This window comes from Vanellus vanellus (assembly GCF_965231255.1).
Source record: "Vanellus vanellus genome assembly, chromosome: 2".
NCBI lineage: Eukaryota > Metazoa > Chordata > Aves > Charadriiformes > Charadriidae > Vanellus > Vanellus vanellus.
Window position 1 is genome coordinate 65605912 of NC_138906.1, and position 19897 is coordinate 65625808.

At 39.8% G+C, this 19897-nt stretch overlaps 1 protein-coding gene across 1 annotated transcript in view; it reads right to left on the bottom strand.

Moving 5' to 3' along the window:
• The window catches only part of TPPP (tubulin polymerization promoting protein), a gene marked incomplete at its 3' end in the record, with an annotated part of 67105 nt that overhangs the window by 33826 nt on the left and 13382 nt on the right, over window positions 1–19897 (bottom strand). Inside the window, exon 2 of the mRNA XM_082480011.1 lies at window positions 19414–19728. Within this exon, the coding sequence (XP_082336137.1) occupies window positions 19414–19724 (311 nt within the window). The 5' untranslated portion in view covers window positions 19725–19728. The remainder of the gene's footprint in view (window positions 1–19413; window positions 19729–19897) is intronic.

Genomic DNA, 19897 nt, shown 5'->3' on the forward strand with positions numbered 1-19897 from the left:
AAATCTCCACAACAGAAATCAAAGTTACACAAGACAGTGCCATTTTTATTAATGAGACTCAGAACAGAAAAGCTCATTATCTCACTAAGGACTAGATATTGTATGATTATACCACATTACATCTTACTTATTCAGACAAAATTCAAACAGAACTACAAAAGGTCAAGGTAGAGTGCATTATTAAACAGGACTTGACATAGTAAGATCTTAAATCATTAAGTCTCAAGGTGTTAGAGCTTAAATTATCCTTTCATTAAGAAATTAATTAGACCTTGAAAGTAAACCATTGCACAAGGAACAGATTAATAACTGAATCCAACTCATTATTATGTAACAACAGTGAGGATCCAAGCTTCTTTCTAGCAACATGTCATCCAGAAGTTTTTTCTCCTCTCAGTTTTTCCTTAAAATTACATTAAAAACTTGCAGCGAAACTGCAAAAGGGAAAACAATCAGCGTGTGCTATGTCCATGGGCATAGCACATCGCTGATCAGGTTGGGGGGATTACGTGTAAGCAAGAGGGTTAAACCGATCACCATGTTGTTTATGTGTGCTATTTCTGTAAACATATATATATTCACCATATTGTTTGTGTGTGCTATTTTTGTAAGCCTTTACTCTGCTACTACCAAGCTTATATATACTCTGCTAGAACACCTAATAAACGAGAACGACCATACTCACATTGAGGCTACGTCATTACTCCGGGACACAATCCCACTCCGACACTAGCTGTATTTAAAAGATCCAAAAGTTTACAATAAATGGAGGTTTACCCACATAGTTTTCTATCTTGCAGACATCATCATCATGAACCAAAACGACAAGGAACAAATGGGAAGCCTCCAAGATGTTGGAATTAATGTGAAAGCAGAGAGGAGACTAAGAAAGAACAAGTGTACATTCTTTTGGAAATCTGTACCTTATTTAGAACAACAGCTACAGAAGGATGGTATCAAACCAGTGCTGTGAAAGATTCCAACAATTCTGAAGATGCCTAACATAACTTCAGTTACTGAACTAAGGAAGCAGCTAGAGTTTCTGAAGTATTAGGGGAAATTTCTGCCAAATTTAGCCTGTCTCTTACATCTGCTGCAAAATCTATCAGAGCACGTGACCCCCCTGCATGCCAGGATGAAACTGAAGCTGTCCTTAGATGAGTCCAGTTGAACAACATTGCTGTGATCAGATACCACTGAACAGTTAATAGCATTTAATAAGCTCAAAATACCTTAGAAGCTTTTCCTTCCAAAAAATACCCCTCACAATGTAACAAGCTATACCAAACATCAGAAACCTTCTTGAAGAGGAATAAAAAAAAATCCCTTTCGTTGCATCTCTTTTTCGTTCTCTGTCAGGTCACATGTCTACTGCTTTTGAATACAAACTGCTAAATATGCAGCAGAGGGCAGCTAAATATGTGCTGCCCTCTTGACCTCTGCTTTGTAGAAAGGGCATTTTCTGCTTCATTTCCAAACAGGAATTGCTACATACTTACACTAGCAATATCTAGCAGTTCTTAGTTACTTACATTCAGAAAATAAGGCTTCACATTGTTTTTCTTGAATTACTATCTCAATTCAGAAGCTGACATTTTCTTCAAAGCCATTGATTTTACCAGCTAAAGCAAGAAAGTCAAGTAGTGCTCCAAACTGTCATTTGCTGATAATTTGGTATTTTGGTGCAAGAAGGATTCTCAATGTAGTAATATCAATTCCCACAATGTTTGGTACAGGAGAGTAAGTTTTCTAAATTGTGGCCAGTTAATGGTGCAATTAGTATTAGATTTCTGTGCTCTTATTCCAGTGCATATGTCAGAAGACTGTCTTACCTACCAGATTCTTATATATCCATTTATTTGCAATATAAAAATCTTATGAACGAGGACTGTTGATGATTTTCCATGGCAGCTAATTCAATACCTGGTCTCTCACACTCCACTAGTACTGTCTGTAGGGTTGATTGCTGTTTATAAGCAAGTTAAGTATATCCTCATAGCCTATAAAGGGAAACTGCAAAGTGACTCTTGCAGGAAAACAGAATGACATAAAAACAATAGATTAAGACAATGCCATGTACATATACACTGTTAAACTCTATGTGCTGGATGGCATATACCAGCCTGTGCAGGTCTACTGTAGAAACTGTTGCTTGCTGTAAGTAATAGACACCTTTGCAGGGTTACGTGCTGGTCATTTTTAACACAAAACCTTTATATTAGGTATGTTTATGAGTAGTTAATTTAAAACTAGCTTAAGTACTTGATGCATTTATTTATAGTTGAGTTAACTTGTCACAGTAAGGACAGCAAAACCAGGAGGAGCTCAACAGGAACTGGTTCAGGCCAATGGTCTGCTTCAATTACTAAACAAAGTCTGCTAGGGTAGAACATAACCAAAGTAAGCTTTATGCACTACTAAACAACTTATTCTACACCTATATAGGTCAACAAAGCCCTATCAGACCACAGCTACAAGAACTAAGTCTTTGTGCCCTTCTATCCTGCAGCAGAGGTAGGGTGTCCACCCCTTTAGAGGCATCACAAGTCAAATCCTCTCACTCTTCAAAGCTCCAAAAAGCCTCACAGATTTTCAAATGCAGCTCAATAAAGATGACAAGCAGAAATGTTGGTCAGAGTATGTGCAAAACAGGCAGACTGTGTGCTGTATTTTCTTAACCAACAGCATCTGACAACTCAACAATGCTGTTGAGAGGTTAGTCAACACTATAACTCCTTTAAAAATCACATACGTTGGAGAAGCTGTGCTGTTCAGCAAATGATTTCTTCCAAGATTAAGAGATTACACTTGCAGCAAGCATATAGATTAATCTAATCAACACTTGGCATAAGTTATTTGGATAACTGTCTCCAGAACATATATCTTGTCATCTTCTCTATCTCAAGGCTTTCACAAATGGAGTTGAAACACTTCCAAAAAGGGCAAATGGCATGGTAGATGACACCAAGTCAGTATCCCTAACATTAAAGGAATCCAGTTCTCTATGGGCAGCTCTTAAGTCCAATAGCGCCTCTGTACCTTTACTGTTTACCTCAGGTGACAGCCACTTTGCTGTCCATCTGGACTATGCCTTTCACAGATTAGTACTTAAAGGTGTAGAACTAGAACTTAAGGTCAATGACCAGGTGACACAGCGTAGCATCTAAAAAGGGAATAAAAGGAACAATCTCCCAAATATGCATGAGATACTGTATTGTTGGTCACAGAACACAGGGCTAAATCAGAAAAGTAATTATTAAAATCAGACAAACTGTTCAAAATGGCCAGTGCTGATTGAAGCTGCAGTCAGCTAGATTTGCAGGTCAAACTCAAAACCAGACTGTTAAATCAGCAGGCAGAGTTCATCTTATCAGTACAGCCGGAGGAAAACAAAATAGCTTCTTTAATTGACTGCTCAGTATCCTTTCTATAGCTTTCATCTGCCTAGAGAAGACCAAATAGGCCACGCTGTTGTCTTGACAAAGAAGATGATCAAGCTAGTTCCGTGCATCTTGGTTCAACAGCTTTCCCAGCTATGCCATCCACTTCAGCATCATGTAAAGCTCTCCCACTACTCTCATCTGAGGTGAAGCAATTAAAGAAAAGCAACTTGTCTGGAAGAGGAACCATAGTTCCAGCTTTTCTGTAAAAGTAAGGAAATAATTTCCATTTATTTTTACTATAAAAGCTTAGAAAACCAATCATGCTATTTGTGCTATCTTAACAAAGGCTGAGTTGCTGGAGCACATGCAATTGGTCATCTCAAGGAGTTACTAAACTACATACTCTTCACTGTTTGTTTTAAACCAATACCAGGACTTACTGGAAGCAAACAACATTTAACCAGTCATTACTCACAGATTTGCATTCACACCACTCATTATGTTTAATTATTAGCATAAAAAATGTCCTAAACTCAAATCACTGACAGTTCACCCCCATTTTCATCCCACACCTATTTCCAATAAAAATGCTTGAAAAGTATAAAAATTATTTATTTTTGGATATACACAAGAATATCACCTAATACAGTGGCTATCAGCTACCATATGGGTTAGACGTTTTCTTTCATCATAGCTACCTTTCAGTATCTTCTCCTATTGTTTTCTTATATTTGAAAACTCTCTCTCAACTTACAAAGCACTTCAGATAAAAAAATGTAAGACCCTGTAAATTCCAAATTACTCCCATTTTCTTCATTTATCTATAAGTTCTTTTAAGAAGTCATTCATTTTGCTAAAAAAAAAATAAAATCAAAAAACAGCCACAACAACCAAACCACCACCAAAAATACCCACTTAAAACCTTCTCCCTAGACACCCTTTTATAGAGCTGTAAATGCTAATCAATGCATACTGCTTGCAAACTTGCAAAACCTTCTATTGACATCATGCCAAATGAGAATAGTATGACACATGGTATTTTACCCACAAGAGCACACTGATCGCCACTTGGATTACAGGTGCCCCAGGCATCTGTTTCCATATACCATCCATCACAGGAAGAAAATATAAATGTTTCAAACTGAGACACAGGAAGACTAAGCATAAGGAGCATCAAAAGAAATTTCATTATGTTCCCCTAGTGTCACAAAATAGCTTGGTGTGCAGCAGTAGTAGCTGCTATACACAGGGAAGTGATTGGACAAGATTGTAAACAGTGCAGTCACTATTTTTCATCTATCCCATACCACAGAGCCTCGTTCTTGCAGAAGTGAACACAACACCTTTTTATGAAATACAAACTGCACATGATGATGAGTAAGAGCTGCCTATCCTCTCTTCTATGATCTTCTCATCAGTAGCCTCTTATTACTCCCACACTGCTCTGGGTCAGATAAACTCTCCATTCTCAGCACCATCAGTTCCATTCAGAAGCTTAACACCACCCCACACTGCATAACAAACATTTCAAATACCATGAAGCAGATAAATCCAGGGTTAATTGGTACTGCACTGGGAATTATGAGTATATCTGGAGATCTTGTATAACTGAATAGATTCTAAACAATAAGCAAAGACCTATCTTGTTTTCTCATGCAGATTTTTCATTTGTGGTAAAATAAACTACTACCATGTTACAGTATCACTGTGTATCTGTTGTTAGCTGAATAAAAAAACAACTTATCCTTGTACACGCTTTTAGAATGATATAAAAGCTATCAATTGCATCTTTTACATAGCATAAAAAATACAGCCACTGACACCACAACAACTGCTCCACTCATAGTTTACTTTCTTTTTTTAAACAGTATTTGCAACTGAAGGGCATAGAATAAAGACCTAAGACATCTGGACAATGAAGCAAGTGCTGTCATGTGTCATGAGAGTCACAGCCTGGTGCAAAAGATCACCACTGTTCTGCAGCTGCTGGTGCCCATGATGACAAGTGGCACAAAGTGGTACAACGCTCTACTGGATCAGCAGAGACAAAGAGATGACAGGTCTACAGCACTAATGCCTTCTCACCAGATGATGGTGGCTTATCTAAATCCTTGTACTTTTATGTCTGCTGAAGGAGCACTCCAGAAAGCTTTTTCCTTTTCTAAGCATCCTATGAAACAGAAAGGAACTACACTAAAAAGGAAACGAGAGCACAGAAATCAAGAACACATCACTACTACATCAACACTACTGCAGAAGAATACAGCAGTTTGATGAAGAAAAATACATCCACAGAAAGCTGTGCTCTTGCACTGGCTTGGCCTGCTTGAAGCAGAGAAACTGCATTAATGCAGTTAAGTCAGCATGAATTTTATGGACTCAACAGGACCTCTATCTCAGCTTTGCTGTCAAAGGCTTGGAAGCAGCCGATGAAGCTTGTGCCACAGCCATGGTATTTTCATACCATGAAAACAGTGTAATAATGTAGGACTAAAAGATTCCCCACGCTTGCAGGACGCTTCCTTCCAGAACAAAGCTGAGGCAAAGAAGAAGGAAGACAATTCAGTGCTGCTAAGGTTGTGTTCTTCATTTTCTGACAGCACTCATTACCATCCTTTTGACAAAGTACACAGTTGAAAACACCAAGCTAATGCCAGGAAAGCCGGAGCGTTCACCTGGCACAACGCAACAGGCTGGACAACCACATCAGTGCAGCTCCACACAGCTGCACTGCTTCCATTTCCGCAACTAGCGCAGTCTGTGGCGAGCTCTCGTTAGCTGTGGGCCATGCGGCTTTGCACAGAACACGGCACCATTCCCAAAATGCATCTCTAGAACCAATTCCTGGGGAGTAAACGCAGCAAGAAAAGCTACTGGACCTCAGGAATATCATACATTCAAACCAGACACGAAGTGCAATGGTTTTTGCAATCAACTCCTGTCTCCACTGAAACAACTTGCCTGAAGATATCTTCCACCACTTGCCATCGCTGACAAAGATTCAGGTTTGATTTAAAGCTGTTCCAGAGCTTAAGCAGAAACTTACTGCCTTGATGCAAAACACTGGAGTAAGGTTTTCTGTTTGGTTTGGGTTTTTTTTGCCTGAACTACGTATGTCCAGATAGTACAGAAACATTCCCTCCCAGCCTTAGGTACTGTGTCCTTTTAGTAACCAGAGGACCAAAGGAGGTATTGGAGGCAAACATTACCTAACAAAACAGCAGACCGTGAGCATTTCTCAACTCGCATGCAAAATTAAATCAACAATATTAACACTCTGCTGGGAAAGCCGCAAAAAACGGTGCTGGCTACTCAGGATACGATGCTGCTCTTCAGAAGAGGCAGTAACTCAGCAACAGTACTTGCGTGTAGAAAATCAGCAGCGTGCTGGGAGTGCTTGCACTGCTGAAAATGCTAGTGATGGGCAGTAGGTAAGGGGCTAATATTACTCCTTACCAGAACAGTAAACATTTTAGCCATGGTATTCCTGGCTACACTTTAACTCTGTCAACTGTGATCCTTCCTCACCGAAACTGAATGGCTTTCTGTATTTGCCCCTTCAACCACAAAACGTTCGCATCTAATAGCATTTCTTCCTAGAAAAGGTTCTCAAAGGGAAGGTTTTTCCTTTTGGGGGGATTATACCAGGACTCCATACCAAAATGACTTGTTTATTTTTTTAAATCATGGGAAAACATGCATTTAAGAGAATGCAGAAAGTCAGGAAGAGATCAAGCTTCAAAGAAAACTTGGATTTCATTCACGTTTCTTCAGTTTAGCACGCACACAGACACAAGCAAAAGAAAGTGATAAGCAACTGCACTTCAACAAAGCCAGAAAGCAGTCAGTAACACCATTTCAATTAAACAGGGTGATAACTTTCAAAGGAGTGGTTTCCAGTAACACCACTTGGCTGTTTTAACACTGCAAATCCTAACTCATATATAGAACACTTAAAACTTCTCACCAACTAGTAGTCTGGCTAGAGAGAGACCAAAACACATTAAGAAGGTGCCTTGTACGCAACACCACTTCCACAACCTGACCCAGATCTAACTCCATGTCCCGGTTTGGGTGACACAGGACTAATTTCTAATGCTTGGGAAGACTGCACTTTTAGAAGACTCCAGTGTCTGAATTTGTGAAAGTATTTACTTTAGAGCTAGCTATGGTGTGTGGGTTTCAAGGTGCTTGCCGGGTGCAGGATGAGGAGGAGTGAGACCTGAGCACTTGACCCAAGCTGGACAACAGGATTATTTCATACCATGAACATCGCATTCAATACAAATTACAAAGTTTGCTGTGAAGTTCTGTCTCTCCCTTGATGGCTGCCATCCTGAGAACTTCGTGCCCCAGTGCCAGACCCCTGAGGCCTTCCCTTCCTCCCAAAGCCGCAGCGCTCACAGTGTCCAGCATTTGCTGTCCACTGCTGGGGGTGCACAGGTTCCTACCGCTATAATTGGCTGAGTATAATCTTTGCATATTCTGTATTTGTATCGGGATCCATATTGGTTCTTTCGTGCTATTAATGTTAATTATCTAATCTTATTCTATTAAATCTGTTTATATTTCAAACCCTGGGTTTCCTTGTTTTTTCCTGATTCCCCTTCCTGGGTAGGGAAGGGCCACTGGGTGATAGAATTGATATGGGGAAACAACATCCAGTTAGACATTGCAACACAGCAAATAGCATAGCAAGATACTGAAATCCTGTCACAAGCAAGAATTGTATAGATAAGAGGCTCTTGAATGATGACACTAGGGAAGCTCTACCTTAGAAGTGGCAGACAAGCAGAGCCATCTGGAGCCACAGAGATAACTGGAACGGCTACCCAAGGCCCTATTGTCTGTGAGGAGTAACCATCTCGTTAGAACTGGTCTCGTGGCTTGGAGCTCAGTCAACTCGGCATTCTGAGCCAACGGTGAAAAGTACACAGTGAAGAAGACTATGAGCCCTCCTCCAGAAGACCCCGGCCCACAACCACCGGGTGGCAATGCACATGCGCCAAAAGGAGGAGACTTATGATCATGAGCTTCCGGAAATAATTACCATAGTTGTGCCTCTTCCCAGCCTACACTAATGAATACGGGTGCTTTTGTATCATAAATGAACACTTGCTTCATGATACGGTGTGCAAGTTTGGAGGAGTGATCCCCCTTGCACCCAGCGCTGCGATAAACATACCTGCTTTATAACTCTCCGTGAGTTGTAGTGTTGGTTTCCGCACGTCAGAATGACTGTCTAAACGACAATAAATTGCTAGGGGTTTCTCAAACCATAACACTCTATCAAGAAAAGACCATGTAGTAGTTCCCAGTCTTAAGGGGCACACTTAGCATTTACAAGTGACCCTTTCTTTTCCTCCTCTGTAATATTAGCTCCAGACGCCAGCTCCCAAGCATTTCAAGACTCCAAGCAACTACAAATCACGGGACCTAGTAGCCTGATTAATACAGCCTTCCACACCGTTGAAAACAATGGGCCAACACTCCTCTGACAGAGTTTTACATTCCTACTGGTAGTGAAGACAAAACACAATAGGCATGATAGTACAGACTCACTGTGTTTTTTAAGCTGGCGTGTTGGTGAATCCTTCTTCAACTTAATGTTACAACCAGTCTTTAATGAGATTTGTTCCGATTCAGTTGTAAAATAGTCCTCTTAAACTTCTAGATAATGGGAAGAACACAAGAACCGGGGCCTCCCAAGCCAACCCATTCTGTTGGGGATTTTTATTAAAAAAAAAATTTAAAAGGTGGAAGGAAGCTGTTTGCCTTTTGCCAGTCACTGGGAACCTCCCCCAGCTGCCAGGGCCTTTTGCAGATGAGAGGGAGCAGCTTTGCAATGACATTGCCCAGCTCCTTCAGCACCTTTGGATGCATCCTACCTGGCCCCATGGACTCGTGTACGTCTAATTGGCTCGAGTGATTTTTAACTCTGTCTTCCTTTACTGTGCGTACTACTTCACACCCACAGACTCTGCTAGCAGGCTCAGGGACCTGGGAACCCTGAGGGCAAGCCCTACCAGCTGAAAAGGGAGGACAAAAAAGGCATTGAGTATCTCCACCTTTTTCCATGTCCCTTGTCACTAGGTCCCCTGCCACACCAAGCACTTGGCTCACACTTTTGCTACCACTGCACTTACAGAAACCTCTCATATCGTCCTTCCCCTCCCTTGCTAGTCTCAACTCCAGCCGAACTTTGGCTTCCCTCACTCTATCCCTTCATGCATGGCCTATACTCCTCCCACACAGCCTCTCTCTACTTCCATCTCCTGTGTTTTTCTGTTTGAGCACAGTCAGAAGCTCCACGTTCATCCATGCTGGTCTGTTGCCATGCTTGCTTGACTTCCTGCACATGGGAAAGGACCGTTCTTGTGCTCCGAGGATGCTGTCTGGAAGATCAGCCAGCTCTCCGCGTACCTCTGCCCTCCCAGGGCAGCTTTCTGTGGGAAACTGAACAGGCTAAGGCCTGTCCTTCTGAAGTCCAGGTTTGTAATGCTGTTGTTCACCTTGCTCACTCCTCGCAGGATCTTAAGCTTTACAATCACCTGCTTGTTGCAGCCAAGCCCGTCTCAGCACTTGCACGTTTAACCGGTTCTCCATTTTGACTGTGAATAACAGCTCCAGAGTATCTCTTCAAATGGTTGATCATCCATTTTAAGATTATTTTTTTTTAATTCATTTTACAAATCTTATGGATCCTTTATTGCCAGTCACTTCAGCTTGGTTAATGTCACCCGGCCTGGGATTCGGAGGTTTTTTCCCAGTTGTCTAAAGAAGGATTTATCTATCTTCATCAGTAGGTGTGCAGCAGATGCCTACTACAACATCATCTGTGCTGCTCCGTGCTGCTCCTTACCGGCACGTTTTCTACTCGCTTGTCACCTGCCCGAAGGCAAAGCTAGATGCAGTCAAGCTATGCCTTTACATAGATCACAATTCCTCTTCCTTATTTTCTCCACTGTTTTTCCTGACGAGCCTCTATCCATCCATCGCGGCACTTCAGTCAGGAGAGCTGCCCCGCCACACCTCCGTAAACCAGTGGGATCATAGCTTTGCAACTAATTTGTCCTGCTCCTTCCCCATGCCATGTGCTTTTGTGTACAGGCATTTGAGATGGGCCCCAAGTCCTGCTGCATTTACAGAACGGTGGGAGCCTCCTTTGTCAAGCTTGTCACCTAGACACATCTGGTCTGCCCCATATACCCTCTCCTCTTCAGGTTATGGTAACTTGTCATACCCAGTTTAACGGTCTCCTCAGTAGATTAGCAAGCCTGGTTTGCAAAGACGCTCTTGTTCCGCTTCTTTAGAGTTATCCCATCCCTGCTCAGTAGCCCTCATTCCTCTGGTCACAGAAGCCAAAGTCCCGTCTGCGACACAAGCCATACAGTCAGGTGCAGCCCACTTCTACCCAAGCTCTCCTCCTCCCTTTAAGGGCTGGAAAGGCAAGACCAGAGCTCAATGCCCTTCACTCTCACACCCCCAGACTTCTGCAGTCTCTCTTGGTACGCTCCAGGTTACCTCCAAAGCAGTACTGTTGGTACCCACAAGGAAGAGGAGGAACAGGTCCGTGTTAGAAGGCTGGACACATCTGGCAGTGCATCTGCAACAATCACAGATCCTGGCACCTACCAAACAACAAAACTCCTGAGACATCAGGTGGGGTCAGAAGATACGTGCCTCGATCGTCCACAAGAGGAAACTCCAGTAACTATCTGTGACTGGTACACACCGCTCCTGACACCTGGTACAGCACTGTTGCCAGGGTATGGTGACACCCGTTGTGGAACAGGGAGGCGTAACGGCACGTGAGATATTCTGGATGGCAAAAGCCGTCATCCCCCGGTGGTCAGGGATGCCTCCTGTGACCGTTCACTCAACTCTTGCTCAGATTTTGGCTAACACACAGCCCATGCTAAGGCCTGATGCATGCTGGGAGCAACACCATTAGGTCAAAGCAAGGGCAACACAATGGACAGAAAGAGATAAAGATCAGTACGGAGCCATTATCACCTGCATCTTGCTGTCTCCTGCAGCCAGAATTCTTGCATACTGATTGTCTGGCAGTCTCTTCAGAATCCACTAACTATGGAAATTGTACAGACCGAACCCCCAACCCGAGAGGTATAAATACATCATCTTATCCAAAAGGGTTTTGAAGCTGATCCAATAGCAGACAGACTGCTAAGGCTTTCGTGCTTCCTGGTGTGATGCAGGGGACACTCACACTGTGACAGAAGAGGATTATTGTGATTATTCTATTGTGCGCTGATTATTAAGAATTTGACCTGATCTGCAGAGGGTACAGGTGACTGAAAAGTGTAGGTAACTGCAATTTTAGGTAACAGGAAAGCTATCCTAACTGATAGATATTCTGTGTAACAGTAAGCTATGCTGACTACTAAAATCTTTCTATAATAATAAAGCTCTAATTATACTAATTGTATCTACAAACCTGTGGCCAGTTCTCATTCTACCAAAGATCCTTAAAAGAACCTACCTGTCCCCATAGCATCAGGTAGTGCTGGTTGACACTAATTTTTTCCTTTTTGTGTGGACACTAAGTTCAGGCTTAGCTGACTTATATTTACTTCAATGCATGGAAAATGACAGAAAGTCTACGTTGATGTTTTACAGTCTAGAAAACACTTACCTGTTAATCAGTAATATGAGGTAATTTTGTAACTTACACAGCTTTCACATAGCTGCTTTTATAAATGAAAACCAGGGAATTTTAAATGATGGAGCAATATGATGAATTTAGAATAAGTTAAAAAGAAAGAAAACAAAACAAAACGAAAAACACAAGGGCAGAAAACCCTCTAAAAACCCACTAGACAAGATCTCATACAAGAGCCCTGCTTCTACTCTAAACCAGAAGTCCTCATAGTCGACAAGCGGCATATGCCACAAAGCAGAGCAAATACCAAGCAAGCTGCTATATGATACTGTGTATGATATCATGCAGCATTCTGTATCAGCTGAGAAATGAATCATCACTGTATCTATAGGCTTTCACGTGATGTCTAATCACATGAAAAGGTGTTTTTAAAATCATAATCATCATACATCATTAGGGTTACAGAAGTTATCCATTTTACATGCACAAAAGCTTGCATAACAGCAAATGAATCTAAATCCATCTTTCTTCTCATAAGTGATCACTGTTTTACTGTTAGAATTTATGCCTCTTGCAGAAGGGTTGATTTGTTTGTTTAAATAAAAAGCTTTTCAAGGATAAAGGTCAAAGGCAACATTACATTTGCCTTCTTGGACAAGAAAGGAAATTGGATCTTAATTTCAATTAAAATAAAGTATAGATGATTTGATAAAGAACACTTTCTGTTGTAACTTACCTACATTTCTATCTATAACTGCACTACTTCAAAATTTGCCTGGAAGGGAGAGATTTATTAGCACAGATTATGCTCTGCATACCATTCTATAGCCACTTAAAACTTATTTCCTGATGCAGACATATTAAAGTACACAAGTTAACTGTTATGCCTACTTCATGCATACAGTAGGATTACACAAATCAGATTCTATGTCACTATTAAAAGAATCTCTTCAGTAGGAAAGTAAAACACAACTTACAACTACTATGCACTTAATTTAGATATAAAGTAGGCTTCATACCTATTAACACATTTAAAAAAATTAAGACAGGCTTTGGTAAGATCTCTATTAAATACAAATTACTTCAGAGAAACCTCATGGAGAGATATTTGTTTTGAATGAGTGCAGGTGTCAAAGTACTACTCTTTTCAAATACATTAAGAAAGCAAAAAGTATCATAGTTGTTCAACACAAAGAAAAGACAACAATTCTATTATAGTTGACAAATAGGGAAAGCATGTACTCATTTTTGCCAAGATTTATCTTGCCAGCTGCTTAGAGCAAACATTATCCATTTTTATTCTTCCACAGTCTTGCATCAATGGTGGACTACTGCTGAATTAAGACCCAGCTGGTCTCAGGTACAAGCACTCCTGTAGAGACCTGACTGATCCAAACTGTGGGAACTAGGCTAAACAGCTGACTGTGCAAGATGTACTAAGGATAGAGTATGGGTGGGACTGCTCAAAAGTCAGGGCACAATAAAGTATGTTGTGAAGATTCTCCATGGGAACAAAACCTTCCATTCTCAAAAAGATGGAGGAGAGTTTTCTGGCCTTTAGAACACATGGCTTCCTCGGCAACAAGAAAACATGTCAAAGCAATACAAGAAACTATTAATGGAATTTAAGAGGACAATTATGCTTTCACTTGATCTCTTACCAAAAATATTTTAGAGGGAGGGGAGTAAGGTATATTTACAAAGCTTCTGTAGATTAGCTAGTCTTCAATAACAATCCAGTATAGAACCACAAAAATTTGTTTAAAATTTAACACATAGTAACATCAAAACAAACAAATGTTTCCATGGAGACAACTACCTAAATAAATGCTCACAATGGATCCAAGGCATGACGTCACCCAGGCCTGCCTGCAACCATAGTAACATGCCAGTGTAAACAGAAATATTTTTATTTTTCTATCTAATAATGTCATAGAATTAGCAGTTTTATGGCAGTGCTTAAACCATATTCTTGCATTGCTGAGTGGTAACACTTCTAAAATAAGAGCAGAGGTATTTATATCAGGGCTATTACTATTACCATATTAACTACATACAACAAGTGGAGTATGTGTATGGCATAGCTAACATATCAAATTTGCTAGAGCAGTTGTTGACCTCAATAAACAAAGAAATTTAAGTTCCTAAGGCAACATGCCAGAATGCTGGTCAGAGATTAGTAACATCTATTCTTCTTAGGTATTCTGATTTCCTTAATACAAAAACCCTGAAGTTCTTAGCCTGTTGTGTCTCACTGTCTTGCTGGATTAAGAAGAATGCAGCCACATGTTGCTTTTCATACCACATACAGAATACTTCTGTACCCTTCTCCCGTGTCACCAATGACCTTGCTTTCTCCAAGACAACAAGATTCACTAAACCCATATTTGCAGTCTGCAAGCACAATACAAGACACACAGCCTACAAACTTTCGCAACTCTGGAAGAGTAACATTAAATAAACAGTCAGTTAATGAGAAAAATTTCCAAGAAGGAAGACAATTGTTTCAGTTACTAAAAAGATACCCATGGAATTCCCATTCTCATGAAACCCATCCATTTTCAAATGCTACTGCATGTCTGCAAGTTGTATGTCTCAAAATTCAGTAGACCCATATTGCATTATCACTCTTAATTTGCAAAATATAAAAGGAAGACATCTATTTAAAGTTCAGATAGTATGTGAAAGTAATATTAGATCATTCCAAGCATTCACTTAAGATATTTATACTAACCCTCTACATTTTAGCAAAAGCCTGACCTAAAAGGAAATTAAAGTTGTTATCATTTCAAAAATGGTGAAATACTATTTTTGGTTCTGTCATGAAAATTTCACATAGAGTAATTTATGAAAACTTTCCTTCTCATGATTGTTACATATCCGTGTCTTCAAGTATGGCAGTGAATTTAGGGACCAGTTAAAAAAATTACTTCCTACAAAGATTTTCAGGCTGCTTCTTTTAAAACTATTGTATAAGCAGGTTTTTCAGAGAAGTGGTTGCTTTGTTTTTGCCATTTAAAGAGACACAGCTATCCTGATACCAATTAGCAAAAGAGATTTTTATGTAACTTTAAGCTAGCCTTGAAATGAAAATTTACCCTGCACCCATAGCGTTACTGTTGTATGCAGTCCAATGAACACATGAAAAGAGTCCAACATATCAAGTTTTGACTGTGAAACTAAAAAATACAGTAAAGAAAGCTTACTACACAATTGCATTTACAGTTATGTACACTTTTGTTGGTTTGGCTGCACTTTTAATAGACTTCGTTCCATAAGATATTGTAAAACTTTGTAATTCACTCTTCACAATTTCTTTTGCTTTAGCAGGTGCAACATACATCGGAAGATAAGAATATCATGAGATGTCTTTATTGTATGTTTTTATAACCTAAAAATAAAAAAAATTAATTTACTTTTCTACTTGTTATAGAAATAGCAGTCTATCCTGATTAATGCAATCCAAATATTTGGCATAAATGTAGGTGGTTTTCCTCTGATCTCTAGGGATGCAACTTATAAATTTTCATACACATGGCTACTCTCACATCTGGGCTTCAGCTTCTCATTTCAAGTAATTCCATGCAAAAATTAATTGCAGCTTAATTTCTTGTATTTTCTGAGCTGACAATAGAAAGTTTTTAATATAGAAAAGCAAAAAAAAAGGCAGAAAAAGACATACATTAAATCAATTTTTAACATACAACAACTTATATTACAATCCACCAAATTAGAAGAATGAGATACTCTTAAGAACCTACAAATTATTGTTAAACAAAAATACGGGGGGGGGGGGGGGAGGGGGAGAGGAGGGAGAGGGAGGAGAGGGGAGAGAGCAGGCAGAGGATGAGGGGGGAGATCACCCAATTTACATCTTTTCTTACCAAACAATGCAATTCTAGCAGTTCTTCTTTCATGTCTACTACTGTGCATTCTTTCCATTAAACCATTCCTTCTTTTTTATCCTGAAGTACATACAAATGTTGTGCTTACATGAAGGTCATCAGTGGACCTTTTATGCAAGATAAACAAACAAATTACACTTCAGTCTACCTGACATCCTCATGCAGAAGGAAAACAGCATTCTACGCTTATTTTCTTATGTGTAACAAAGGTTCATCAGAATTTCCTCAACCTTTATAACAACATAAACTTAACCTTAAATGAACTAATCTCTGAAAGACGGACACATAGTCCCAGCTTTAATGAAGTAGCATGGACTTCTCAAAACTTCTGAAAGTTTCATTCACTTGGTTTGGCAGAGGTAGGGAGGGGACGGTGTTAAGTCTACAAATATGTTAATGACTCCTCTGGACTGAACAGATAAAATCTCTCCTGCAGCAGAGGAAGTTACCAATCACTGAATAAAACACTATCTTTTAGTAGCTCTTCAGTAAACATATCTGTTACTAAATTTCCCTATTATCTTACCCTGACTACGAGCAATCCCTAGTTCCTACCTATTTTGCAAGTAACTGTAGCAGAACAATAAATAAAGCCTGGGAGAGTTAGCAAGATGACAAACATGGGCTATATACACAGACATAGCAATTCATAAATTCAAAGAACAATTCTACTAGATTAATTATTTTCTAGTGTTTGAACAACATCTGCTATTGTCATAAGCTATAGCAGGCTAGAAAACAAACCTTGCTAAACATGGTGATTTCCCCAGTAACAGACCCAACATAAAACCAGTTTGGAAGTTCTACCACAATGCTAGATGGCAATTGTAGTTGGGTATGACAAAGATCTCTTCTTATATTTGGGTGTGTTCCCTGGCCAGACCACAATTGCCAAGATCCACCAGCCCCATCTTACTGAACCACTATGGCTGACCATAAGAATCCCAGGCCAAAGTCCATCTTGTGAGACACAGTCTAGCTGAAGAACCTAAAAACAACAGTGAAGTACAGAACCTTCTGATACCCATAACAACTCTTATTGAGGCGTGGAAGCAGTAGCCTGCACTTTCTGGAGAGTTGGAGATTCTTTTACAGTGTTTAATGTTTTTCATTCGATACAGATGAGGAAAAACGGGTTCTCAAAAAAAACTTAGTGCTCTGCTGGGAAAAAGCTGCTTGTAAAATGGAAATGAGCACGAGTTTATTTTGTGAGTATGTCTGTTTTGATGCATCACCAAATCTATCATTATCCCTTACCTTAGGGTTAAATGTGAAGCAAAAAGAGAAAGCAAGGAGAAGTAGTTGTCTAAACATGCTCGAGAAACCCTGTATACTCAGCCTATGCATAAGCCTCCTAAGTTACAGCATATTACTAACACTTGAGTAACTACAGCCATTTGATCTTCCTTTGTTAAAACTACACGTGAAATAAATGTGATCTAGACCCAAGAGAATTGCTGACATATGCCTTCAAGAATAAAAATGGAAAAAAAAACACACACACACCACCCAACACTTAAGAAAATGTGAAGTATACCTACTAAAAGCATGCACATGAAAAAACAGACCTTCCCAGTAAAGATAACAAATCTCAGCTAGTGTAAATTTCCCCATCTGTCATTTAAGCAATATTAATTTTAAAATAAAATAATTTTAAAAGAGAATAATATACAAAATAAATTTTTATATGTACATATACAGGTGAGGAACAAGCAAGTAATTAAGATAAAAAAGCTTTTGCATTTGATGTAGTTACTTTCTAAAATATTAAATACTAGATAGAGGAAAAGATGGTGGTGTTCTTCCAAGACAAATGATGACACTTCACAGCGGTCACAGGAGAAAGGTCTGAGAAATTGCTGAACAGGTACCTCCCAATAGAGGCAGTGACAAGAACCCCGGAGCTGAGCTGAGACTGCTGAACAACCACAAGGGGATAAGGTGACACTCCCCTTGAGCCTCTCAGGTCCCTGCCACTTCACACTCATTCCTACAGAACAGGACTGGATTCCTTCTAGCCCAGCAGGCACCAAAACTAGATACTTCTTCATATCTGCTAACGTTGCACAATTGTTTATGCCGTATCATGGGATTGTCCTATCACTAACTTGCTTAGATACTGACATGAGAAAGTAGTGCTAAGATTTATTATTTCCTGTGATGACAGATACAGAGAAGTTTTTAAATTGATGAAAGCCAAAGAAAATTTGAAAATAAATGCCAACATTGTCTATCATAGATTAAGAAAGAAACAAACAACCCTACAGCCTAAACATCCATTTCAAATAAGCCAGTTCACTGATAGTATACCTAACTCTGGCAACACAACTTCCAAAAAATACAATTAGGGCCTAAAAGAGAAAGTGGACTAATGCAAGAACAAGAGGGTTGGAGTGTACATATATAGTGTTTCCAATTGCCTAGATAAGACCCCTGAAGAGAAAAGAACCAAATAAAGAAAGAAATAAGTAATGTCATTCTAACTACGCATGTTATGCTGGACAGCCTTTCAAGATCAAGGGCCTTTTCTTCTCTGCCTTTCGATGATTTGATGCAGTCTAAAGGGTCAGCGCTTGTAGCACGTTTTCCCAGCTACCCTTGTAAGCAACTCTTTAAGCAACTTGTGTGCACATCTACCCCAGCATTACACCACAGTAGTTGAGAGCACAAGCCAAATAAATATTCCTCCAAGCTGCAAGTACAAGTAAGGGACCTTCCTTAAAGCACGTTCCTCAACACAATGAGGTGTGAGACAATTTAAACAGTTACTGTGGTAATAATAAAAGATACCAGGGGAAGGGGAAGGTGAAAATGATCCAATTCTGCACATAAAGCAAGAACAACAACAAAAAAAAAATTATTTGGCACTTCATACAGAATATGCCAGAACAGTTGAATGTCTTCCCTTGGATTTGATGAGTTTCTGGATGAAGCTTGCCTAGGTTTTCAATCTGGGGAGAAATTTCACTAAAGCTGGGACCACCAAGATAATCCTAACCAATTAATCACAGCCATGGGTCTGCATTACAAATTCACCATCAGTTTGGTGTGACTACACTTTAAACTTGAGTAGGTGTTGTGCTGGACAACAGGACTGTTCGAACATATCCCACCATAGCCTCAGAAGACTGAGGCTGAGTTTTGACAAGATGCAAAACTACATCCTGACTTCATTCAGATATCCTTCAGGCAACATTCGCATCAGTTACTGCAGTCAAAAAAAAATATGTTTCTTGGAATAGCCTGCATTTGCCCTGATCACATCATATCTCTTTGTACAGCATGACACCTGTAACACTGAAGTCAGTTTAAGGTAGTAGAACAGAAGCTAAAAGCTGTATCTTCAGAGAAAGCAACACAGTTTCATAAAGAAACAAGAAAGATCTTTTGTGACAAAGACATGCAGTGCTTCACAACATCTGTAAGCAATAAAAGATAAATTTAGATAATATCTACAAAACATGTTGGGGAGACAAGGAACTGATGGCAGAAAGGAACTTACTTGATTTTACTGAAGACAATGTCAACATCTGTAATTGTCACGTTCTTCCCATCTATCACATGACAGTCCTTACATAGCTTTGACCAGTTCTTCCCATGCATTTCTTTTCCTGTGGCTCTTGTATCACCGTGGATGGCAAATTTTCTAAAGGCCTCTTCCAGAGCACTTATTTCTCCTGCCATAGCTCCCTCATGGGAGCTATTTGAATCGTAGGATAATCGTTTTGCTGCTCGGTCCTTTGCTGGATCTGAAGGAGACTTTGGAGGAGTCTTATTCACAGGTTTGGTTGACTTCGCTTTATTGTCAGCCATTGTGCTACAAAGAAGAGGAGGGTAAACTCATTACATTAATTTGACCTAGTTTACATTCTGTTAAGCTACAGGCTATGTCACATCGTATGAAGAATAAGTGGTCTATAAAGTTAGCAAGAACTCAGTGCCCTCCACCATCAAACAACAGTCTAGACATAGAACTATGTAACTCT